The sequence below is a fragment of the Silurus aristotelis genome (assembly GCF_946808225.1).
Source record: "Silurus aristotelis genome assembly, chromosome: 29".
Taxonomy (NCBI): domain Eukaryota; kingdom Metazoa; phylum Chordata; class Actinopteri; order Siluriformes; family Siluridae; genus Silurus; species Silurus aristotelis.
Genome location: NC_139602.1, coordinates 5,742,214 through 5,768,801, shown reverse-complemented (window position 1 = coordinate 5,768,801; position 26,588 = coordinate 5,742,214). Strand labels below are relative to the sequence as shown.

The window sequence follows — 26,588 nt, the reverse complement described above, 5'->3', positions numbered from 1 at the left end:
TGAGAAGAACAAAGTGGTGACACGCAGTGTTGAGTAAAGAGAGTGTGTGTGGACGCTGTTACTGGGAGGTGGAGTGGAGCAGTAAGAGTAATGTGTACATATTAGTCTTATATAAAGATATCAGACGGAAAGGATGGAGTAGTGAGTGTTGGTTTGGACTCAACTATCAGTCCTGGAGTCTGGAATGTTCTTCTTCCTCTGTTTATTTCTGGCACAACAAAGTTCAAACTGATCTCAAAGTTCCATCATCCTCCAGAATAGGAGTGTATGTGGATCACAGTGCAGGAACTCTGTCCTTCTACAGCATCTCTGATACGATGAAGCTCCTCCACAGACTCCACACCACATTCACTCAGCCTCTATACGCTGGATTCTTGTTGTGTAAAACAGGATCATCTATGAGGTTGTGCAGTCCAAAAGAATAATAGTTGGTGGTTTATGGTCTGTAATTTGGAGCTGAAAGAAACATGTGCTAGGAAATAAATAAAAACGTGATTTGTTTGTATCATTGCAAAAATCAGATTTAAAAATGATAATTATGCTTTGGTAAAATATATAAATCTATTTTACACCTTAAAATGTCTATGTACGTGGTGGTATTTAAAAAAGGATCAAGACGAACTGTATTGTAGTTCTGTCTTTTTTGCTGAATGTCCTCCCTGAGACGCCTTAAAACCTGGCAGTAGAACTCGCTATTCATGGTCTGGTCACTTAATTAATGAACTGGAATTGAGTCGGGGATTTGGTCAGGATTAATGGTGTCCTCAATGTGGAGAAATACAGTCAGATAGCAAACATGCTGTATAGCCAATGTCATTAAGAAATTTCTTCAACGTAGAGAAGAACAAGGAGTTTTGTTCGTTTCCTTTCCTTTTGATTTTTTGCAAAAAAATAAACTATTAACAATTTTTTTAAAAGCATTCTGACTTTATTCTGTCAATAGTCCCTCTTATCTGATGTGCTTATCAATATTTCAAAATCTCTCCAAACTTTTAAAGCATAAAGGAAATACTTATAAAATAAGTTTCCCACAATCTCATTTATTCCCAGGTGAGATTTTACCTGATTGTACTTTAGCTGTAAAATAAGTGTTGGTTTTTTTTTTCTGGAAGATTGAGCAATATTGATGGTTTAACAATGGTTAAAAATGTTGAAGTTTTGAGCTCATATAAAAAAGTCGGTGTGTCACGATGTGGAGATAAAAAGATGAATGAGTTCATCAGTGCATGTAATGTAATGAACATTTTCACTGTGAGGTGACGTAGTGAATTCCAAACCACAAAACCATCCATACGTCAATTCATTTTGTAAATTGAAGAAAAGCCCAAATAATAATGAATTATAATTTACTGTGTTGGGATCCAGAGTCAAATCACAGAAATCTATACACATGAACAATAGGAACATTAGATATTAATCACAGGATATATTTATGTGAAGTGTGTGTGTGTGTGTGTGTTAGTTGAAACTTGCCCTTTGGTTCTGAGAGAAAAATCTGAACGTTCTCAGCTGTGGAGACGGAAATAAAATGGTTTGATTTTAAACCCAAAACTAATCAGACATTTGAGTCCACTAGAGGGCAGAGTTTCTCAGCTCTAAAACAAACCCTTTCCCATCACCAGTTCATTGTTAACTGTGCAGTGATTTGGTGCTCAGTAATAAAGACCATGTCAGACCCCATGTCCGAGTAGACATAACAATTAAGTGGCTCAATACTCAAAATACTTTTAGCTATTGACTAACCCAGCCATTATGGATGCACAAGCCAGTGCACTCTTAGTGCCGGTCCCAAGCCCGGGTAAATGGGGAGGGTTGCGTTAGGAAGGGCACCCAGCGTAAAACGTGGCAAATCAAATATGCGGATCACAAATGAGAATTTCATACCGGATTGGTCGAGGCCTGGGTTAACAACGACCGCCACAGGTATCGTTAGCCGACAGGGTACTGGTGGAAATTGGGCTACTGTTGGCCGAGGGAGGAGGAGGAGAGGAGGAACATGTCTACAGAGATGGCAGGGAAATGAGCAGTGTAGGAGAGTGGAGGTTCGGGTTGGTACTTTAAATGTTGGCACTATGACGGGTAAAGGGAGAGAGGTAGCTGATATGATGGAGAGGAGAAAGGTAGATATGTTGTGTGTTCAGGAGACCAAGTGGAAAGGGAGTAAGGCCAGGAACATTGGAGGTGGGTTTAAACTGTTTTATCATGGTGTGGATGGAAAGAGAAATGGTGTAGGGGTGATTCTGAAGGAAGAGTACAGTAAGAGTGTAGTGGAGGTGAAGAGAGTTTCTGATAGGGTGATGATCATGAAGGTGGAAGTTGAAGGGATGATGATAAATGTCATTAGTGCCTATGCTCCACAAGTTGGCTGTGAGATGGAGGAGAAGGAAAAATTCTGGAGTGAATTAGATGAAGTGGTAGATGGTGTACCTAGGAAAGAACGATTGGTGATTGGGGCAGACTTTAATGGTCATGTAGGTGAAGGGAACAGAGGGGATGAGGAGGTGATGGGTAGGTATGGTTTTAAGGAGAGAAATGTGGAAGGGCAGATGGTGGTAGATTTTGCTAAAAGTATGGAAATGGCAGTGGTGAATACGTATTTTAAGAAGAAGGAGGATCATAGGGTGACGTATAAGAGTGGGGGAAGGTGCACACAGGTGGACTATGTGCTATGCAGGATATGCAACCTGAAGAAGATTGGAGACTGTAAGGTGTTGGCAGGGGACAGTGTAGCTAGACAGCATCGGATGGTGGTCTGTAGGATGGTTTTGGAGGCGAAGAAGAAGAGGAGGAGAGTGAGGACTGAAAGAAGAATAAGATGGTGGAAACTGAAGGAGGAAGAGTGTAGTGTGAGGTTCAGGGAAGAGGTCCGACAGAGGCTCGGTGGTGTTGAAGAGGTGTTGGATGATTGGGCAACTACTGCAGGAGTGATGAGGGAGGCAGGTAGAAGAGTGTGACATCTGGAAATAGAAAGCAAGACAAGGAGACGTGGTGGTGGAATGGGGAAGTGCAGGAGGGCATAAGGAGAAAGAGGTTGGCAAAACAGAAGTGGGATAGACAGAGTGATGAGAAAAGAAGGCAGGAGTACAAGGAGTTGCGGCAGCAGGAAAAGAGGGATGTGGCGAAAGCCAAGGAAAAGGCATATGAGGAGCTGTATGAGGGGTTGGACACTAAGGAAGGAGAAAAGGATTTATACCGATTGGCCAGGCAGAGGGACCAAGCTGGGAAGGATGTGCTGCAAATTAGAGCAGTAAAGGATGGAGAGGGAAATGTGTTGACTAGTGAGGAGAGTGTGTTGAGAAGGTGGAGGGAGTATTTTGAGCAGCTGATAAATGAGGAAAATCAGAGAGAGAGAAGGTTGGATGATGTGGGGTTGGTGAAGCAGGATGTAGATAGGATTAGTAAGGAGGAAGTGAGAGCAGCGATTAAGAGGATGAAGAGTGGAAAGTCGGTTGGACCAGATGACATACCGGTAGAAGCATGAAGTGGAGATGGCAGTGGAGTTTTTAACCAAATTGTTTAACAGGATTCTGGAAGGTGAGAGGATGCCTGAGGAATGGAGAAGGAGTGTGCTGGTACCGATCTTTAAGTATAAGGGAGATATGCAGACCTGCAGTAATTACAGGGGAATTAAGTTGATCAGTCACACCATGAAGTTATGGGAAAGAGTAGTGGAAGCCAGGCTGAGAGAAGAGGTGACCATCTGTGAGCAACAGTATGGTTTCATGCCGAGGAAGAGCACCACAGATGCTTTATTTGCTTTGAGGATTTCGATGGAGAAGTATAGAGAAGGTCAGAAGGAATTGCATTGTGTGTTTGTGGATTTAGAGAAAGCGTACGACAGAGTGACAAGAGAGGAGCTGTGGTACTGTATGAGGAAGTCAGGTGTGTCAGAGAAGTATGTGAGGGTGGTGCAGGACATGTATGAGGACAGTGTGACGGCAGTGAAGTGTGCAGTAGGAACGACAGACTGGTTCGGGGTGAAGGTTGGACTGCATCAAGGATGTTTTGGTGACAAGGTGAGGGAGGCAAGATTGAGATGGTTTGGACATGTGCAAAGGAGGGACATGAATTATATTGGTAGAAGAATGCTGAGGATGGAGCCACCAGGTAGGAGGAAAAGAGGAAGGCCAAGGAGCAGGTTCATGGATGTGGTGAGGGAAGACATGCAGGTAGTTGGTGTGAAAGAGGCAGATGTAGAGGACAGGGTGGTATGGAGACGGATGATCCGCTGTGGCGACCCCTAATGGGAGCAGCCGACAGAAGAAGAAGAAGAAGACTTTTAGCTATTCACTAAGTAATTACCAATAAGTTTCAAAACTTATTATAAATAATACATAAACAAACTAAATGAAGACATCTTTCATTCACGAATGAGAAGGAGCAAATCAGATTTATTGCAGTCACCTCAGGCCCGTCCCATGGAGCTCTCAGGAGAGAACCATCCTGACAGCAATGGCACCTGTCAGCTTTCACATGCGAGTGTGAATTTGATATAAACAATCCTTACTTTTTATATCTCACACCTAGTGACATTTACATATTTTGTCTTATATCTCCTCCCTCACAATTTACATACACCAATCATTTTACGGGGCTTTGCATATCCCACCTTTTGTTTACGTGTTTTTAACCATTTCCAGGAGGCCTCGTTCACCACCATACGATTCTAATTTACAAAAAACATCTCTTGATAGTGACCTTGTCTTAAAAACATCCCCTGACTGTGCACTTTGTACACAACAATGCAACAGATCATCCACCGCAATATTCACACCTTTTCTTAATATCTTGTCTGGGTGTCTGCAAATCATCGTGTGTTGTTTAGTGTAGACTTCGTATAGAAATGTGTTAGTTTTTTTACTAGTTTTACAAACATGGGCTTTAGTTTTAACACACCAGCACTTTTCACCACATAGCTCTCGTCTTTTACTTATGTTTTTTCTTAAAATCTTCTTAAAATATATTTCTTATGCCATAATACTTCTTTAAATAACATTTCCTGTCTTGCTCTCATCCTGCCTGTATCTTAAGCTCATGCTCGCATAGAAACATCTTACTTCCTGTGTGCTTTGTACCTCTTATACAAATTCTTGCATGTGTGTTGTGCCTATTAACCTATTACTCTTCTCATTTTCTATATTTTGATATGATTTTTCCACGTAAGTTTCTACTTGTGTTTTGAATATATGTGCATATGCTGTTTGAGATTAGTTAAGGCATGTTGCCTGCATGCTGCTTGCTTATTTTACTATTTTTATTTGATGTTATATTTTCCTATCTTTTATATATAAAATTATATAATCATTATATTATAAACCGAAGGATTTATGTACATAACCAGTGCTAATGGAAGAGTTTATTATTTTTAAAACAGGTTCAATTACCTATGGAATGATCTTTTTGAGGAAACTTGTAGGGAGGGGATGGAGAATGCAGGTTGATGATTGTGATGAGGAAATAAAGGAAATTAAGTCATTCTCATGAATAGGAGTAAAACTTTGTAATTAAATGTCTGTTATAATTACACTGCTGTCTACAGGGTTTTTTATAAAAGAATTTGGATTTATATTAATTGTTTGGATTTCTGGCCTGACGTTTTAAATTTTATTCAATTTTATTATTAAAAAATTACCTATTGATGGTAAACTACCTATTGATGCTGTGCATGTGAGTGCAGTGCTTTTATTTACAGTTAATTTTGCTACCATGTTTAAAAAAAAATCTAGGACTATGCTTGCTATTTTCTATGATGGTGGAGAAATATTGTGATCTAGCAGCACTAAGAGATTTTCTATCATTTAGGCTCTACAATCATGTCAAGGATCATCCCTGGGATGAAAATTTGGTGTATGAATACGACCCTGAGACGAAGCAACAGTCTTGACAGTGGAAGAGCCCGTCATCTCCATGACCAAAAAAAGATGAGGCAGATCTGCAGCTCAACCAAGTGGATGCTCATCATCTTTTTCAACATTCGCAGCGTTGTGCAGCAAGAATTCTTCCCCCAGTGGCCAGACCATGAATAGCGAGTTCTACTGCAGGTTTTAAGGCATCTCAGGGAGGACATTCGGCAAAAAAGACAGAACTACAATACAGTTCGTCTTGATCTTTTTTAAATACCACCACGTACATAGACATTTTAAGGTGTAAAATAGATTTATATATTTTACCAAAGCATAATTATAACCCAGCCATTAGGGGGGCACAAGCCAGTGTACTCTTAGTGCCGGTCCCAAGCCCGGGTAAATGGGGAGGGTTGCGTTAGGAAGGGCATCCAGCGTAAAACATGTGCCAAATCAAATATGCGGATCACAAATGAGAATTTCATACCGGATCGGTCGAGGCCCGGGTTAACAACGACCGCCACAGGTATCGTTAGCCGACAGGGTACCGGTGGAAATTGGGCTACTGTTGGCCGAAGGAGGAGAAGGAGAGGAGGAAGGCGTCTACAGAGACGGCAGGAAAAGGAGCAGTGTAGGAGAGTAGAGGTTCGGGTTGGTACTTTAAATGTTAGTACTATGACGGGTAAAGGGAGAGAGATAGCTGATATGATGGAGAGGAGAAAGGTAGATGTGTTGTGTGTTCAGGAGACCAAGTGGAAAGGAAGTAAGGCCAGGAACATTGGAGGTGGGTTTAAACTGTTTTATCATGGTGTGGATGGGAAGAGAAATGGTGTAGGGGTGATTCTGAAGGAAGCGTACAGTAAGAGTGTAGTGGAGGTGAAGAGAGTTTCTGATAGGGTGATGATCGTGAAGGTGGAAGTTGAAGGGATGATGATAAATGTCATCAGTGCCTATGCTCCACAAGTTGGCTGTGAGATGGAGGAGAAAGAAAGATTCTTTTGGGAGTATTTTGAGCAGCTGATGAATGAGGAAAATCAGAGAGAGAGAAGGTTGGAGGATGTGGAGTTGGTGAAGCAGGATGTAGATAGGATTAGTAAGGAGGAAGTGAGAGCAGCGATTAAGAGGATGAAGAATGGAAAGTCGGTTGGACCAGATGACATACCGGTAGAAGCGTGGAGATGTTTAGGAGAGATGGCAGTGGAGTTTTTAACCAGATTGTTTAACAGGATTCTGGAAGGGGGGAGGATGCCTGAGGAATGGAGAAGGAGTGTGCTGGTACCGATCTTTAAGCATAAGGGAGATGTGCAGACCTGCAGTAACTACAGGGGAATTAAGTTGATCAGTCACACCATGAAGTTATGGGAAAGAGTAGTGGAAGCCAGGCTGAGAGAAGAGGTGACCATCTGTGAGCAACAGTATGGTTTCATGCCGAGGAAGAGCACCACAGATGCCTTATTTGCTTTGAGGATGTTGATGGAGAAGTATAGAGAAGGACAGAAGGAGCTGCATTGTGTATTTGTGGATTTAGAGAAAGCGTACGACAGGGTGCCGAGAGAGGAGTTGTGGTATTGTATGAGGAAGTCAGGTGTGTCAGAGAAGTATGTGAGGGTGGTGCAGGACATGTATGAGGACAGTGTGACGGCAGTAAAGTGTGCAGTAGGTACGACAGACTGGTTCAGGGTGAAGGTTGGACTGCATCAAGGATCGGCCCTGAGCCCTTTCCTGTTTGCAGTGGTGATGGACAGGTTGACGGACAAGGTCAGACAGGAGTCTCCCTGGACTATGATGTTTGCAGATGATATTGTGATTTGTGGTGAGAGTAGAGAGCAGGTTGAGAAGAGCCTGGAGAGGTGGAGATATGCGCTGGAGAGAAGGGGAATGAAAGTCAGTAGGAGTAAGACAGAGTACATGTGTGTGAATGAGAGGGAGGGCAGTGGAGTGATGCGGTTGCAGGGAGAAGAGGTGGAGAAGGTGGAGGAGTTCAGGTACCTGGGGTCAACAGTGCAAAGTAATGGAGAGTGTGTTAGGGAAGTAAAGAAAAGAGTGCAGGCAGGGTGGAGTGGGTGGAGAAGAGTGACAGGAGTGATTTGTGATAGAAGAGTATCTGCAAGAATGAAAGGGAAAGTTTATAGGACTGTGGTGAGACCTGCGATGTTGTATGGATTAGAGACAGTGGCATTGAGTAAAAAACAGGAGGTGGAGCTGGAGGTAGCAGAGCTGAAGATGTTGAGGTTTTCGTTGGGAGTGACGAGGATGGACAAGATTAGAAATGAGTTTATTAGAGGGACAGCACATGTAGGATGTTTTGGTGACAAGGTGAGGGAGGCGAGATTGAGATGGTTTGGACATGTGCAGAGAAGGGACATGAATTATATTGGTAGAAAAATGCTGAAGATGGAGCCACCAGGTAGGAGGAAAAGAGGAAGGCCAAGGAGGAGGTTCATGGATGTGGTGAGGGAAGACATGCAGGTAGTTGGTGTAAAAGAGGCAGATATAGAGGACAGGGTGGTATGGAGACGGATGATCCGTGTGTGTGTGTGTGTGTGTGTGTGTTGTACACATACATTTCAGAAACTCTTCCCTGCTTGTTGGTTCTGAGAGTAAAATCTGAATGTTCTCAGCTGTAAATAAAGAAATCAAATGAATTGATTGTACATAAAAAAGGCATTTGGGTAAATCATTGCTTGTGTGTGGATCAGAAATGTGTGTAGATCACATGATGCACTTAATCAGGAACGGATCCTCTTACCATGTTCACGGATTTTGATCAATTCCTCCTGGCAGAATTCCTCAAGTCTCTTTTTCAGGTCAGAGAGAGATTTCCTCAATGCATCAAATGAGATATTGACATTAATGCTGAGTGAATCTTCACACACATCAGCTGGAACATTTGGTCTGTCGGTTTTGGGACTCTGATGTCTGGAGGCTAAAACCTGCATACAGCAATTAGAAATAAAATGAAGTGAAGGAATGCAATAATTGTAAAGTTTTATATAGAATCTTATAACAGATTCTTTCTAGAACCTAAAATTATGGGGATTCTTGAAGTCTAAGAAACATCCAATGAACCTGTAACCTTCATATTCCTCCTGGAAATGTGGATGTAATGTACCTTTATTTCCTGGAGAAAATGGATGTGATCATGTGTGTGTGTGAAAGCTGCTCCAGCTCAGTGATTCTCCTCTGAAGATCAGAAATCTCCTGCTCCAGTTGCTCCAGGAGTCGTTCAGCTCGACTCAGTTCAGCCTTCTCCTAATCTTTGATCAGCTCCGTCACCTCCGAGCGCTTTTTCTCCATGGAGCTGATCATCTCAGTAAAGATCTTCTCACTGTCATCTACTGCTGTCTGTGCACTGAGCTGTTAGGACACGGACACGGACACACACACACACACACACACACACACACACACACACACACACACACACACACACACACACACACACTCTTACTGGGACTCTAAATGACTCGATGTCCATGTTGTGTGTTTTTCTAGGAGCAGCTCCGTCTCTGCTCACTGCTCACCTTTATAATGTTCACAGCCTGTTTCAGCTCCTGCACCTTCTTCTGCTTCTCCTGGATTCTCTGCTGGAATTTCATCTGCTTCTTCTTCAGCTCAGTCTGTAAACAGTTACAGTTGTTTAGATATTATTTTTCTCCTGCATCTCCCCCGGGTTTATACATGAGCTCTCACACACACACGGCTAATGTTGTTCTAACTGTCAAATCAAGTCCAGTTATACTGATACACACGACCTAGTGGCCTTCAAACATGGCTACAAACTCCAGACCTCAAGCACATTCCAATGCTCTCTCTCTCTCTTTCTTACACACACACACACACACACACACACACACACACACACACACACACACCTGTTTTTCAGATCGTTCTGCTGCAGCTGCAACTGTGTCATGTCCTCTGTGTTCATGCATCGTACACAAGTAACAGATGAAGCTTTGGTCGGTACGACAGTAGATCTTAAACACTTCATCATGCTCAGAGCAGATCTTCTCTTGTAGATTTCCAGAGGTTTCGATTAACTTTATAATGAGGTTTCAGATAAATTTCACGAAAGGAGGCCAGACACATCAGACAGGACTTGACGGCTTTGTGTTTCCTCCTGCTACAGAAATCACATTCCACATCTCCAGGTCCAGCGTAACAGTGAGCAGGAGAAGCAGCTCGGACTTCAGTCTTCTTCAGTTTCTCCACCACTTCAGCCAGCATGTTGTTTCTGTGTAGAACAGGCCTTGAAGTAAACGTGTGTCTGCACTGAGGGCAGCTGTAGACCCCTTCTGATCCTCCTGATCCCAGCAGTCACTAATACACACCTTACAGAAATTGTGACCACACGGAATAGTCACTGGAACCTTCAGGAGATCCAGACACACTGGACAGCTGAACTGATCCACTGAAAGCTGATCTACTGAAATACAGGCCTCTGCCATTTTCTGCACTTTACACACTGAGAAAAAAATAGACAGAAAGAGAAAGCCTGGAGTTTTGTTTTCTCCTAACTGAAAGTCACTTCCTGGTGTTGTGCATGTAAAAGAGAGAAAAGAGGAGGAGCTCAATGACAGAGTTCATAAACATTAACCATTTCATGAACAGAGTTGCTTCTAAAGCAAAATAAACCCTGCAAACTGTCTCACAAACTTCATTCATCTAAACAACCAGGGATCTCCTGCTGTGTGTGTGTGTGTGTGTGTGTGTGTGTGTGTGTGTGTGTGTGTGTGTGTGTGTGTGTGTGTGTGTGTGTATTTGCACCATTTGGCTTATTTTAACACAAACCGTAACAAAGGAACTATGACAGCACTTTGTACAGTCACTCTAAACAAAATCTCATACCTGCATGAGATGAGAGCAGATTTTAATGGCCACTTACTATTTATTGTCTTCATTCATTTCAACATTTCCTTTTTAGTGACATTAACATGAACCACTACAAACATATGCCATGAATATTCTATATAGCTACTCCTCAAACAGCCTCTGTGGCTTTGTGACAACTCCACCACTTGCAGTTTTAACAGGGAAACGTGGAGACTTTAGATCTCTTTCAGCTTTTTGGTTTTGAGGGCTCAGTTCATCTTCTTCCTGTGTGTCGTTATTTACACTCTGCAGGGTAATAGTTTTTGTCTATGTCTTCGGATGTCTTGTGACTCTGTTTTTTCTGGATTGCATTAGAAACTTTCTGTTCCTTCTATACACCTGTCCATCTGGCATCTGGACAACATAGAATCTCAGCTGCTCAGCGAGTGCTGTTACATGGGCTGGATTCCAAGTTTCATCCTGCCATAACCTGATGTTATCGCCAATGTTGAGTTTTGGAAGTGCAAAGTTTTCTTTCTGCTTCCTTTGCCTCTTCTCTAGCAATTGCTGTACTGCAGTGGTCACTGTTTGAGGTACAGCACTTTCAACAACTGAGAGTCTTGTTCTCACTCGTCAGCCCATCTGTAGTTGAGCTGGTGATGCTCCTATATCCTCTATGGGGGTGCGTCCCAATTTCAGAAAAGAGAGATATCAATCTTTCCTTTTAGATTTAGCTTTCTTGAGCATGAGCTTGACAGTCTGTACAGCTCTTTTAGCCATTCTATTTAATTGTACGTGGTGTGGGCTTGAAGTTTTGTGACTAAACTCCCATTCTTTTGTAAAAGCTTTAAATTCTTTAGAGATGAACTGCGGCACATTATCTAAAATTAATGTTTTAGGGATTCCGTGTCTGTCAAATTGGGACTTCAAATAGGTAATGACTGTAGCACTTGTTGTGTCTGACTTCAGCCACTCTACTTCACTGAACTTGGAATAATAATCCACTAAAAGTAAGTACTCCTGCTGGTCAAAAGTGAATAAGTCAACACCTATCTTCTTCCACGGTCTTTCAGGAACACTGTGTGGTTGTAATGGCTCTTTGGTTTGCGTTGTTGGTATGTGCTGCACACTTCACAGTTGTTTACCATCTCCGTTATACTCTGAGATGTCCCAGGCCAGAAGAGCACATCTCTCGCTCTCCACCTACAGCTCTCTATCCCTAAGTGACTTTTTTAGCATTTCTAGAATTCTCTTTAGCATTTCTGCTCTCATGGTTGCTGGAACAATGAGTCGTTCTCCTTTAAAGTCAATTCCATCCACAACTGTAATTTCTTCTCTGATGTTCCAATACATTTGTATTTATTTTGCAGCTTGGCTCCTCCTATCAGGCCATCTGTTCAATACTGTCTCTGCAAGTTTTTCGAGTTACATACTTTTAAATTTCCTTTTGGAATTCCAGTAATTTTGCATTTGACACCGGCAGGTTTGACATCAACATGTGCACCTGGGCTCCTTTTTCTTTATCAAGTAATTAGTCTCTGGTAAATACGCTCTGGATTACGCATCAGCAACAAGCAGTTCCTTACCTGGTTTGTTGTCAGGGTGCGAGCGAAACAAAAGGCAGTAGCCGGAGTACAGCTCTCTTGGGTTTTAATGACATGCGTGAGAGAGAGACATACACACACGAGCACACACACACACACGTACACGGCAGTCCTTCGGTTGAGAGTCCGAGGTGCGCTTTGAGAGAAGCGTACCTAACCCGAGAAGCGCGGGGAGGGGAAGCGCAGCCGGGACGGGATTGTGGAGTCCAAATGGAACAGATCAATAGCGTCCTGTGTGAATACCGAAACATGAAAACATCACCCGCGCGTAAAGTCCAACAAATACAATAACGAACAGGAAGTGAGTGTGAATAAGGGGTTTATGTAGGAGCGGGGTGGAGTGATGATGAGCCCCAAGTGAGCGTGTTTAAGCCTGGAGCGCCAGAGAGAGCGGAGGCATAGAGAGCCACCAAAGGGGGCGTGGCAGGTGGATCCCTGACATTTGTACTGCACTATAACCTGATACTTCAGTAGTCTCATGAACAGTCTCTGTATTTAAGCTGGAGCACTGCTTAGGGGCTTTTTTATAATTGCTTCCAGTGGTTTATGGTCAGACTCTACCATAACCTTTCGTCCATACACAAATTGGTGAAAGCGCTCCGTTCCAAACACATCTGCCAACATTTCTTTCTCAATTTGTGTGTAGCGCTGTTCAGTTTCATTTAATGTGCGTGAAGCATAAGCTACTGGCTGGTCCTTTTGAAGTAAGACAGATCCTACTCTGCTTTTTGATGCAACAACCGAGACTGTTACTGGTAACCTCACATCATAGTACCTGAGTATGGGTGTTTCAGGTGACATCATCCCTGGTAATCCATCATCTAGCTTAAATTGCCAAAAACCTGTGCTTGCATCCAGCACTGTGAAGTATTTGGCTTTGGTGAGTTATTTTATCTAGTGTTGATAGCTGGTAAAGTTCCCTCGTCACTGCTGTGTTGAGATCACGGGGTCTAAACAGATTCTCAGTTTCCTGTTAGACTTTTCAACAATTACAAAAGGGTTCGCATACTGTGTGGGCTCTTCCATCCTTCTTATCACATTTATTTTCTCCATTATGTTTAAATCTGTTTTGAGTTTTTCCTCTCAGTGTGACAGGAATTTTCTGAGGTGGATGTATTTTGGAACCACAATTTCATCTATTCGTATTGTGTGTTCTCCGTCTAGGCACCCCATGCCTCAAAAACACCTGCATATTCCTTGAAAATGTCCTTGTTCAATGTCATCACTCTCTTGATGAGCCTCATTTCCTCACATGCATGAAGTCCCTGGATTGTTTTAGCCTCTGCTGTTACCACAATATGTTTTGTCATTATATTTCACTGCCAAATTACACTTTCCTTTCCCAGGAATTTTGTCTCCTGTATATGTAAACAGCTTTAAATTAGTGAGTCTAAGAGCATTATTTTTCCCAAGTCTTTGAACCAAGCTGTAAGGAATTACATTGGCTTGGGCTCCAGTGTCCAGTTTAAATTTTACACTCTTGCTTGCTATTTTCAATTCAGCTGTCCATTCATCCGTCTGTAGCTGTATTAGAACCATACACATGAACAGACTAGGTCTCTGATCTGTGACGTCATCTTCATCAACCATGTGCACTATTTTCGATCTACACGTTTAAGCAAAGTGATTAATTTTTTCACAGTTCTTGCACTCTTTGCCGTATGCAGGACAGTTGCGTGAAGCATGCTCTGTTCTTTCTGGAGTCTTTATCTCATTGCATCTGACGTGATCCCACAGACAACTCTGTCTCTGATAAGGGATTCTTGCAATTGTTCGAACTCACATGACTTCGCTCTTAACTTTAGCTCAGTAACATTCCGGCTAATGTTCTCCTTGCACACAAGTGAAAACTTGTACCTCTTGTAAGGTATATTCTTTTTAGGATTACAGTAGTCTATTCTTTACTCCATAACTTCATGATGTGGCTGATTAACTTTATTCGCCTGTAGTTACCACAGGTCTGCACATCTCCCTTATTTTTAAAGATTGGTACTAGTTAAAAACCAGTACTAGACTTTTGCAATATCAGTACAACCCCAATTTCAAACAATTTCACGACGTTGTGTGAAATAAAAAATAAAAAATAGATTGTAATGATTTGCAAATCTCATAAACAAATATTGTATTCCCAATAAACATAGAAACAGTGCAACAAAAGCCTGGAAAAATGAAACTGGAGTAAGTGTTTCCAAAGAATTATGTTAACTGATAACAGTTCAGTAATATGATTTGGTATTAAAAGTGTATCTAAGAAGCAAAGTCTCTTAGAAGCAAAGATGTGCAGAGCATGCCTGAACATGATCCAGAAATGCCACCCTCCTCTCTGGGCCAAAGCTCATTTAAAATGTACTAAAGAAAATGGAAATATTTTCAAGACAAATTTAAATTTAAATATGTTTTTGAAAGTCATTCTCACCACATCCTCCGGATTAAAGAGGAGAAGGACTATCTGGCTTGTTATCAGTGCGCAGTTTAAAAAGCTGCATCTCTGATCATATGGGGTTGCATTAGTGCCTGTGGAATGAGCAACTTGCACATTTGGAAAGGCTCCATAAATGCTGAATAGTATATGTACAGGTTTTAGAGCTACAAATGCTTCCATCCTAAAAATGTTTTTCAGGGAAGGCCTTGTATTTTTAGGCAAGACAATGATACCTGCATCTATTACAATAACATGACCTCGTAGTAAAAGAGTGCTGAACTGACCTGCCTGCAGTCCAGACCTTTCTCCATTTAAACCTGTGAAGAAGCAGCTTTTTAAGATCTTCAAGGAAGATGCATCGAAGCCTCAGCATTCAGAGCATCCAGGAGGCGTCTACTGATGAAACTGATGAGTCCACTTCCTCAACTTTGATCTTGGAGAGATCACCACATTCTAGATGCAGTACCTCAGAGGTTGAAGAGTTGGATGGTAAGTATCAGTGCCTGGACATTTTTTGTGATTGTTTTTGCCTTGGCCATCAGATCACTGGGCCCCTACTCCCTTATCCCCTACACCCTAGCCCCTAACTGTTTAATGTCTCCCACATGCTCCTTGCTATTGTTATCTATTTAAGTTGCCCCTTTTGCCTTGGTCTTTGTTGGTTCAATATATTTGCTTTTACTTTTGCAGTACAGATGTCATGGTATTTGACATTATTTTTGTTGTGGTATCTTCTTTCTTGATATTTGTCTGTCTTGATAATTGCATTTGAAACTGGATATGTGTGAGTTTGTTTTGTTCTGTTTGGTGAGTGTATTTCTGTTTTTGATTTCTTAGTCTGCTGTTTTCTCAAGTTTTCCCTAGCCTCCTGGGTTTCTCCTGTCTTCCTGAGTCTCCTAGCATCTCCTGATTTCCCGAGTTTTTCCAAGCCTTTCTGTTCTTCAGAGTTTGTCCAAGTCTCCTGTCATCTCTTGGCCCCTGGCTTTTCTGTTCTCCCGACTTTTCCCTAGCCTCCTGGTTTCTCCTGTCTTCCTGAGTCTTCTAGCTTCTCCTGTCTTCTCTGTTCTACCAAGACTTCTCTAGTCTCCCCAAGTCTGCTGGCTTTTCTGTTCTCTCTAGTTTTCCATAGTCTCCTGTCTTCCCGATTCTCCTGGCTTTTCTGTTCTCCCGAGTTTTCCCCAAGCCTCCGGTCTATTCAAGTCCCTTATTACCTCCTGAGTTTCTTTGTCCTGTTTAGTTAGCTCTTATATGTCCCCTTGCCTACAAGTTTCTTTAAACAGATAACTCCAGAGGTAATTGAACCTGTTTTAAAAATAATAAACTCTTCCATTAGCACTGGTTATGTACCTAAATCCTTCAAACTGGCAGTTATCCACCCCCTTATTAAGAAACCTGACCTTGACCCATGTCAGTTGTCCAACTACAGACCAATATCAAATCTCCCCTTTATATCCAAAATTTTAGAAAAGGTTGTAGCACAGCAGTTATTCTCACACCTACTTATGAATAACATTTTTGAAATGTATCAGTCAGGATTTCGGCTTCATCATAGCACAGAGATGGCGCTAGTTAAGGTGGTATATGACCTGTTATTGGCCTCTGATCAGGGTTTTGTTTCCTTACTTGTTTTGCTAGACCTTAGTGCAGCTTTTGACACCATTGATCACACTATACTACTCGCTAGACTTGAAAACGTTGTTGGAATAAAGGGAACAGTTCTCTCTCTTGGCTCAGGTCTTATTTGACTGATCGCTATCAGTTTGTTGATGTAAATGGTGAGTTCTCCACACTCTATGAGGTAAAGTTTGGTGTTCCTCAAGGATCTGTCTTAGGCCTACTGCTTTTCTCTTTATATATGCTGCCTCTTGGTGAAATCATTCATAAACATGGGATTCGCTTCCATTGCTATGCTGATGACACACAGCTGTATATTTCAGCAAAGCCAGATGAGAGAGATCAGCTTAACAATGTTGAGAAGTGTGTAAAGGACATTAGACAGTGGATGCTTAATAACTTTCTTCTGCTCAACTCAGATAAGACGGAAGTACTTTAACTAGGACCACATGCAGCTAGAAGTAAACTTTCTGATTACGTAGCATCTCTGGATGGTGTTTCTGTTTTAGCGTGTACGGCTGTCAAAGACCTTGGTGTGATTATTGACCCTAGTCTTTCTTTTGAGTCTCACGTGAATAATATCACCAGGATCGCCTTCTTTCACCTTAGAAATATTGCTAAAATTAGAAATATGATGTCGTTACAGGAAGCAGAAAAAATAGTTCATGCTTTTGTTAAATCTAGATTAGACTACTGTAACGGTTTACTGTCTGGGTGTGCGAGTAAGTGCATAAATAAGCTTCAGTTAGTTCAGAATGCAGCAGCAAGAGTCCTCACTAGATCTAGGAAATATGACCACATCACCCCTGTTTTAATCAGTCTACACTGGCTACCAATTAAATCTCGCATTGATTATAAAATACTACTACTGACGTATAAAGCACTTAACGGTCTCGCACCGCAGTATCTGAGTGAACTTCTGTACCAGTATGATCCTCCACGCCTACTTAGATCAAAAGGTGCTGGCTATCTGTTGGTTCCTCAAATAATGAAGACTACAGCAGGGGGCAGATCTTTCTCTTATAAAGCCCCACAGTTATGGAACAGCCTTCCAATCAGTGTTCGGGACTCAGACACAGTCTCATTTAGTCAAGCCTTTTATCAGTAGATTTTTCTTAGGTAAAGGCTCAGATCTGGAGGGAGCATGGTTATAGAGTGTTTGGTGAACTGGTATATTTGTATGCTGTCGTCCCTTCACATTCACACGTTCACTCGGATTTGTTGATGGTGGTGTGGTGGGTCGTCTTTTATTCCAGAGATCCCTCATGTCTGTGTTACCTTCTGGTTCTCCCTTTTAGTTATGCTGCCATAGCAAGTCTTGCCAGATTCCAAACTGCACAGTGACATTAACTTTCATACACCAATAGGGACACTTAATAATCCATATCCTTCTCTTCCCGTCACCCTCTTCTCTCTCTCTCTCTCTCTCTCTCTCTCTCTCTCTCTCTCTCTCTCTCTCTCTCTCTCTGTGAAGTTAAACATGCTCCTGAGGCTCCAGTGACCACTGTTCCTGCCCCTCTCCCCTCCGTGGATCTTCACACTTCTGTGCAGCTTGGGACGGTCTCTCATCATCACCTTGGGTGGTTCCATGTAATTCCGGAGTAGAACGGGTGCTTTGAGGATGGATTGGACTGTAGTTAATGTCAACAGTCTGCTACACTGACTCAGGAATACAGTTCGCTTCTGATCATCATCACTGTACCCCGCAACATTGTGTATCTGCTTCAAATGGACATTTGGTGCAACTCGGATGAGGATGGGTTCCCTCTTGATTCTGGTTCCTCTCAAGGTTTCTTCCTTATGCCATTTTGGGGAGTTTTTCCTTGCCACAGTTGCTCATCAGGGACAAACATACTTACAAAGAACATATTTCGTTTAATCACCACATTATCTGTGTAAAGCTGCTTTGAGACAATGTTCATTGTTAAAAGCGCTATACAAATAAAAATGAATTGAATTGAATTGAATTGAATATGTATTTGTTTTGTTTTATTTTATTTCGTATGGATAAACCCACTCTGTCTGTTATATTTTTGGTTCTTATTTCTCGAGCTGTTTTTGGACTTTTTACTTTCATTAAAGAATCATGCCATTGCATAACTCATGTGTGTCTCTGCAGTTGGGTTCCAAAGCCCCCGCTAGAGTGTCTGCCACTCGCTTTAGTGATCCGGGTTCGAGACCCGCTCTTGAACCTGACAGGTAAGTACAGACATTCCAATAGTGGATAGTGTTTATGTATAAAAATAGAGTTGTACATAAAAGCCATAGCAGGTAGACAAACTGCTATGGACAAATGTAAAACATTTAACTTGTGAGAAACCAATTGCTTACTGGCCATTGGAACCATGCCTGTGGTGATCTTCCCAAAAGACATCTGTGCTAGCATGATGAATCTCATGGCATTATTGTGCCTTTCACCTCACATATTCTAAGTGCATTGCCACACTGCTTTCTGTGCTCCAGACTGAAGTCCTTTTGGATGCCATTAATGACAAGGACATGACTTCATCCTATAACATCATATAAAAAGTCTATGGTTGAATGGAAAAAGTTTATTACTGACCTGGGCTGCACGGCACTATTGTTTTTCATTTCTAGTCCCCATAACAGAACTTTGTGTATTAGCCAATTTGATATCCTGTAATACATAGCAATAGCATTTGCTGTTTTATTGGTTATCTTGCCATATATATTTTCTGGCATCTGAAACTACTGCGAGCCAATAGAACCAGGCAAGATATAAAAGCGTACAGGTGATGGAAAAAACCACGGCCAGAAATGACCTTGTGTTGTTTTGTTGCATTCTTTGTTTTGCCCATATGCAGCTCATGGAGTTCATAATAAAGAGGTGACAAAAATGTATTGGAATGTATTTATTTATGTATTTCTCTCTTATTATAAGCACAATATTCAGATTTTATTTTAAAAAATCCAGGGTATAAAGCTTTCTTTCAAAATAGTTGTAAACCATTTGATGATAATTTAGGCATAATTTACTACAATTTGAAAAAAGAATTCTTAAAACCTTTCTTACTTATTTAGACAAATGTGCTTGTTTTTAATCTAGCTTTACTGGTTTTAAGATATAATTTCTACATATACAGACTTATTTAAAGACAATGACGCCAGCATTTGCTAAATTTAAGTACTTTTTTCAATATATTGAGAAAATAATTCTTAAATATTTTGTTTGTTTTAAGAAAATGTACTTGTTTTCAGTCTGGCTGCAGTAGTTTTAAGACATCTGTGGGTTCTTTGAGACTTGGTATATTTACTTGTTTAAACCCAGCCATTATGGATGCACAAGCCAGTGCACTCTTAGTGCCGGTCCCAAGCCTGGGTAAATGGGGAGGGTTGCGTTAGGAAGGGCATCCAGCGTAAAAACATGTGCCAAATCAAATATCACAAATGAGAATATCATACCGGATCGGTCGAGGCCCGGGTTAACAACGTTAACACAGGTATCGTTAGCCGACAGGGTACCGGTGGAAATTGGGCTACTGTTGGTCGAAGGAGGAGAAGGAGAGGAGGAAGATGTCTACAGAGACGGCAGGGAAAGGAGCAGTGTAGGAGAGTGGAGGTTCGGATTGGTACTTTAAATATTGGTACTGTGACTGCTAAAGGGAGAGAGGTAGCTGATATGATGGAGAGGAGAAAGGTAGATATGCTGTGTGTTCAGGAGACCAAGTGGAAAGGGAGTAAGGCCAGGAACATTGGAGGTGGATTTAAACTGTTTTATCATGGTGTGGATGGAAAGAGAAATGGTGTAGGGGTGATTCTTAAGGAAGAGTACAGTAAGAGTGTAGTGGAGGTGAAGAGAGTTTCTGATAGGGTGATGATCGTGAAGGTGGAAGTTGAAGGGATGATGATAAATGTCATCAGTGCCTATGCTCCACAAAGTTGCTGTGAGATGGAGGAGAAGGAAAAATTCTGGGGTGAATTAGATGAAGTGGTAGATGGTGTACCTAGGAAAGAACGATTGGTGATTGGGGCAGACTTTAATGGGCATGTAGGTGAAGGGAACGAAGGTGATGAGGAGGTGATGGGTAGGTATGGTTTTAAGGAGAGGAATATGGCAGTGGTGAACACTTATTTTTAGAAGAAGGAGGATCATAGGGTGACGTATAAGAGTGGAGGAAGGTGCACACAGGTGGACTATGTGCTATGCAGGAGATGCAACCTGAAGGAGATTGGAGACTGTAAGGTGTTGGCAGGGGACAGTGTAGCTAGACAGCATCGGATGATGGTCTGTAGGATGGTTTTGGAGGCGAAGAAGAAGAGGAGGAGAGTGAGGACTGAAAGAAGAATAAGATGGTGGAAACTTAAGGAGGAAGAGTGTAGTGTGAGGTTCAGGGAAGAGGTCAGACAGAGGCTCGGTGGTGTTGAAGAGGTGTTGGATGATTGGGCAACTACTGCAGGAGTGATGAGGGAGGCAGCTAGAAAAGTACTTGGCGTGACATCTGGAAATAGAAAGCAAGACAAGGAGACGTGGTGGTGGAATGAGGAAGTGCAGGAGGGCATAAGGAGAAAGAGGTTGGCAAAACAGAAGTGGGATAGACAGAGTGATGAGAAAAGTAGGCAGGAGTACAAGGAGATGCGGCAGCAGGTAAAGAGGGATGTGGCGAAAGCAAAGGAAAAGGCATATGAGGAGAGTGTGTTGAGAAGGTGGAGGGAGTATTTTAAGCAGCTGATGAATAAGGAAAACGAGAGAGAGAGAGAAGGTTGGACGATGTGGAGTTGGTGAAGCAGGATGTAGATAGGATTAGTAAGGAGGAAGTGAGAGCAGCGATTAAGAATATAAAGAGTGGAAAGTCGGTTGGATCAGATGACATACCGGTAGAAGCGTGGAGATGTTTAGGAGAGATGGCAGTGGAGTTTTTGACCAGGTTGTTTAACAGGATTTTGGAAGGTGTGAAGATGCCTGAGGAATGGAGAAGAAGTGTGCTGGTACCGATCTTTAAGCATAAAGGAGATGTGCAGTCTTGCAGTAACTACAGGGGGAATTAAGTTGATCAGTCACACAATGAAGTTATGGGAAAGAGTAGTGGAAGCCAGGCTGAGAGAAGAGGTGACAATCTGTGAGCAACAGTATGGTTTCATGCCGAGGAAGAGCACCACAGATGCCTTATTTGCTTTGAGGATGTTGATGGAGAAGTATAGAGAAGGACAGAAGGAATTGCATTGTGGATTTGTGGATTTAGAGAAAGTGTATGACAGAGTGCCAAGAGAGGAGTTGTGGTATTGTATGAGGAAGTCAGGTGTGTCAGAGAAGTATGTGAGGGTGCTGCAGGACATGTATGAGGACAGTGTGACCGCAGTGAAGTGTGCAGTAGGTACGACAGACTGGTTCAGGGTGAAGGTTGGACTGCATCAAGGATCGGCCCTGAGCCCTTTCCTGTTTGCAGTGGTGATGGACAGGTTGACGGACGAGGTCAGACAGGAGTTTCCCTGGACTATGATGTTTGCGGATGATATTGTCATTTGTGGTAGAGTAGGGAGCAGGTTGAGAAGAGCCTGGAGAGGTGGAGATATGCGTTTGAGAGAAGGGGAATGAGAGTCAGTAGGAGTAAGACAGAGTACATGTGTTTGAATGAGAGGGAGGGCAGTGGAGTGATGCGGTTGTAGGGAGAAAAGCTGGAAAAGGTGGAGGAGTTCAGGTACCTGGGGTCAACAGTGCAAAGTAATGGAGAGTGTGTTAGAGAAGAAAAGAAAAGAGTGCAGGCAGGGTGGAGTGGGTGGAGAAGAGTGACAGGAGTGATTTGTGATAGTAGGGTATCTGCAAGAATGAAAGGGAAAGTTTATAGGACTGTGGTGAGACCTGCGATGTTCTATGGATTAGAGACAGTGGCATTGAGTAAAAGACAGGAGATGGAGCTGGAGGTGGCAGAGCTGAAGATGTTTATGTTTTCGTTGGGAGTGTCGAGGATGGACAAGATTAGAAATTAGTTTATTAGAGTGACAGCGCATGTAGGATTTTTTGGTGACAAGGTGAGGGAGGCAAGATTGAGATGGTTTGGACATGTGCAAAGGAGGGACATGAATTATATTGGTAGAAGAATGCTGAGGATGGAGCCACCAGGTAGGAGGAAAAGAGGAAGTCCAAGGAGGAGGTTCATGGATGTGGTGAGGGAAGACATGCAGGTAGTTGGTGTGAAAGAGGCAGATGTAGAGGACAGGGTGGTATGGAGACGGATGATCCGCTGTGGCGACCCCTAATGGGAGCAGCCGAAAGAAGAAGAACAAGATATTTACTTGTTTAAAAAATGTTGCCAAGTTAAAATTTCCCTGTATTGTTGGCAGATAATTTTTTTTTTATTTTAAGTCAAATCTATCCCATTTTATTACTTTTTTCTTGTTTTTGAAAGCTGACTTTTTGCAGTGTAGACCAGTGAGGCTGTAATTGTTTTGTTGCTACACACATTATGATAAACTACATACTATAAATGAAAATGTTAAGCAGCTAAAAGAAATATAATAAAAACAAGAAATTGTAACTAAGTGATGTAGAGTGATTAGCGTATTTCATTAGATACAATATCTTACACTCTCCTCATAACGAGATGAGTGATAGAGCTGCATACACACCTTTGTCTTTTGCACATTTCCCCCTACTTCTTTCCTCTTTTTTATGAATTGGGCTCCTGAGGGTTTAGACCTTTTTTTTTTTCATCCATCATTTTAATGTGGATTCAGTTCTCCTTATTGACGTGATGTCACCCAACCCCCCACTTCTCCTTCCTGAGGGTATGATTCTGAATGAAGATTCTACAGTAATCCCTCAATATCCGAGGGGTTACTGTAGAATTGTATCACAGTTCTAAAAATACGAATGGAAATTTTTGGAAATGCAAGAAAATAAAAAAATATGGAAATTCTGTGTCCAAAAAAAGCATCTAATGAAATTGTAAGCTTTATATTCATCCTGTAAATGTGGAGGTAGTGTACCTTTATTTCCTGAAGGAAATGTGATTATATGTACTGTATACCTACACTTCACTTTATAAACCTAACATTTTACAGAAATCTTGAGGAAATCTGCCAGAAGGAATTCATCAACATCCCTCAACATGGTAAGAGGATCCGTGCCTGATAATCTGAGGGAAGTTTTAAAGCTGTGAGAGAGTGAAGTCGAGGTGGTGGTCTTCATTCCTGAGCACCAAATCACTGCACCGTTAACGATAAACTGCTGATGGGAATGGGTTTGTTTTGGAGTTGAGAAACTCTGCCCTCTAGTGGGCTGAAATGTCTAAACAGCTGAGAACGTTCAGATTTTCCTCTCAGAACTAAACAGCAGAGACGAATTTCCACTACCACACACACACACACACACACACACTTTACATAAATGTATCCTGTGGTTAATATCTAATGTTCCTATTGTTCATGTGTATAGATTTCTGTGATCTGACTCTGGATCCCAACACAGTAAATTATAATTCATTATTATTTGGGCTTTTCTTCAATTTACAAAATGAATTGACGTATGGATGGTTTTGTGGTTTGGAATTTATTACGTCAAATCACAGTGAAAATGTTAATTACATTACATGCACTGATGAACTCATTCATCTTTTTATCTCCACATCGTGACACACCGACTTTTTTATATGAGCTCAAAACTTCAACATTTTTAACCATTGTTAAACCATCAATATTGCTCAATCTTCCAGAAAAACCCAACACCTATTTTACAGCTAAAGTACAATCAGGTAAAATCTCACCTGGGAATAAATGAGATTGTGGGAAACTTATTTTATAAGTATTTCCTTTATGCTTTAAAAGTTTGGAGAGATTTTGAAATATTGATAAGCACACCAGATAAGAGGGACTATTGACATGACTAGAGCGATGCATTAGGTATTTAGCTCTTTAACCAAAAGGACTTGTATTTACAGGTGTCTGTGAATTCCGATGACGACGACGGATATTTTTTTTATGTTTACAGAAACAATAAATGTGCGTCGTTGTGCAAAAGTTTTAGGTAGACGTAAGACAATAGTGTAAAGTCAGAATGCTTTAAAAAAAATTTACTTTATTTTTCTCAATGAATCAAAAAAAACCAGAAACGAACAAAGAACAGCATCAATTCTTCGAGATACACTTACACAAGGTTATTGAAGGAACTCGGCAGGTAGGTTCTTGCAAACATTAATGGATCTTCTATGAAGGTCAAATCCTTCTATCTCTTCATTTAATCCAAGACGGACTCTATGACATTGAGATCAGGGCACTGTGGGGCCCAAACCCACCCAAATCACTTCCAGGACTCCTTGTTCTTCTCTACGTTGAAGAAATTTCTTAATGACATTGGCTATACAGCATGTTTGCTATCTGACTGTATTTCTCCACATTGAGGACACCATTAATCCTGACCAAATCCCCAACTCAATTCCAGTTCATTAATTAAGTGACCAGACCATGAATAGCAAGTTCTACTGCAGGTTTTAAGGCGTCTCAGGAAGGACATTCGGCAAAAAAGACAGAAGTACAATACAGTTCGTCTCGATCCTTTTTTAAATACCACCACATACATTGACATTTTAAGGTGTAAAATAGATTTATATATTTGACAAAACCATAATTATCATTTTTAAATCTGATTTTTACAATGATACTGTCATGCGGGAAACGGAGGCGGAAGCCGGAGTAACAGCAAACTAAACTTTAATAAGCACAAAGGCAGAGCCCACACAAAAACCCGCGTTCGCAGGGATAATCCAGGATACGGAGTCCGGGGAAAAGGAAGAGATCCCAAACGCGCCTGGGGAGAGGCGAAGAGAGTAAGTCCAAAACAAACGGCACGTAGCGTGGAGAAGCATATGCAAACACGAAACACACAGGATCATACGTGGATGGCATGAACGTGCAATAACGGACGGGGAGTGTGGGTGAATGAGCGGTTTATTTTGGAGCCGGGAGTGAGTGAATAACTAGCTCCAGCTGTGCGTGATTTGGGCTGAGAGCTTGGGAGCACGAGGAGGCAATGACAGCCACTGAAGGGGGCATGGCAGGTAGATTCCTGGCACCCTCCCCCCCCCAAGGGGGCGACACCGGACGCCCCAACCCACTCAACTCCCGGCGGGCCAGGGCACTCGGAGGAGGGCCCCTCCTATCTTCCAGGATCGAAGGGGACCTGGCTGGAACTGCCACGGAACCAGGAACAGCCAGGAAGGGCCTGAGGCGAAGAGACCACCCCTGCGGAGAGCCGGAACGGGACAACGACCCCAGCCGGGTCCCGGAACAGAGCACAGCCCAACTTGGAGACCAGGAGCACGGCGAAGTCCTCGGCGCCGGCCGGAGGTGGAGAGACGGCCCTCATGGAGACCAGGAGCAGAATGACGCCCCCAGTAAGGACCTGAGGTGGGACGATGCGCCCAGCGGAGACAGGAAGTGGAGAGACGCCCACCATGGAGGCCTGGAACTGAGAGACGGCACTGGTGACGACCCGAGGCTGGGCGGAGTCCTCGGCGGAGGCTTGGAGCTTGGAGACGGCCACTGCAGAGACCCGGAACGGGGTGACACCCACGGCGGGGACCTGGAGTGGAGCGATGCCCTCAGCGGAGACAGGAAGTGGAGAGCCGACCCCCCTGGAGACCTGGAGCGGAGCAACGCCCTCGGCGGAGACAGGAGGCAGAGAGACGACCCCCTTGGAGACCTGGAGCGGAGCGACGCCCTCGGCAAAGACAGGAGGTGGAGAGACATCCTCCACGGAGCTCTGGAGCAGGCTAACGCCCTCGGTGGAAACCGGAGGCGGAGAGACACCCACAGCAGAAACTGGAAGTAGAGAGACCACCCCCATGGAGACCGGGAACGGAGCCACACCCTCAGCAGAGACTGGCAGCTGAGCGACCTCCTCTGCGGTGGTCTGGAGCTGAGAGGCGGTCACCCTGGAGACCTGGAAAGGGGTGACGTCCCTGGCAGCAGGGTTCATCGGTGCAACATCACACTCCAGGGAGCTCAGGAGCGAGGGTTGTCGCCGTGAGAGGAGCGAGGGAGCGAGACGTCACCGTGGGAGGAGCTAGGGAGCGAGACGTTGCCGTGGGAGGAGCTCGGGAGCGAGACGTTGCCGTGGGAGGAGCTCTGTGAAGTGACTTAGTCTCCTGAGTGCTCGTAGGGCGAGCCGTCACCTTTTGGGAGACTGTGGGGCGAGCCGTCGCCTTCGGATGAGGCCAGGGGCAGCGGTTTGACGTCCCTTTCGCAGTCCCGGAGCTGAGGTGAGTGCTCTGGGGACCCCTTGGGCGAGGAGGAGGTCTGTGACGTAGGTTCGCCTTCTGAGTGCTGGTGGGGCGA

The 26,588-nt window shown here is 42.9% G+C and overlaps 2 protein-coding genes and 2 pseudogenes across 4 annotated transcripts in view; 2 read left to right on the top strand and 2 right to left on the bottom strand.

Annotated features, from left to right (window-relative positions):
• LOC310722600 (uncharacterized protein) overlaps nt 1-26,588 on the bottom strand; it is a 1,041,764-nt gene that overhangs the window by 350,730 nt on the left and 664,446 nt on the right. The gene's annotated exons all lie outside the window — the stretch shown is intronic.
• Nucleotides 1-26,588, top strand: part of LOC310722957 (tripartite motif-containing protein 16-like) — a 112,426-nt pseudogene that overhangs the window by 57,685 nt on the left and 28,153 nt on the right. The window lies entirely within an intron of this gene.
• Nucleotides 1,745-25,082, top strand: LOC310722937 (craniofacial development protein 2-like; the record flags this gene model as incomplete). Its single annotated transcript, XM_083535760.1, has 3 exons — nt 1,745-2,864; nt 20,659-20,950; nt 25,009-25,082. The coding sequence occupies exons 1-3, from the start codon at nt 1,803-1,805 to the stop codon at nt 25,080-25,082; spliced, it is 1,428 nt and encodes a 475-aa protein (XP_083391886.1). The 5' UTR covers nt 1,745-1,802.
• LOC310722596 (E3 ubiquitin/ISG15 ligase TRIM25-like) lies at nt 8,699-10,576 on the bottom strand (annotated as a pseudogene). The gene is made up of 4 exons (XR_014538317.1): nt 9,719-10,576; nt 9,368-9,463; nt 8,956-9,200; nt 8,699-8,776 (listed from the first exon to the last, which is right to left on the bottom strand). The product of XR_014538317.1 is annotated as an E3 ubiquitin/ISG15 ligase TRIM25-like (transcript).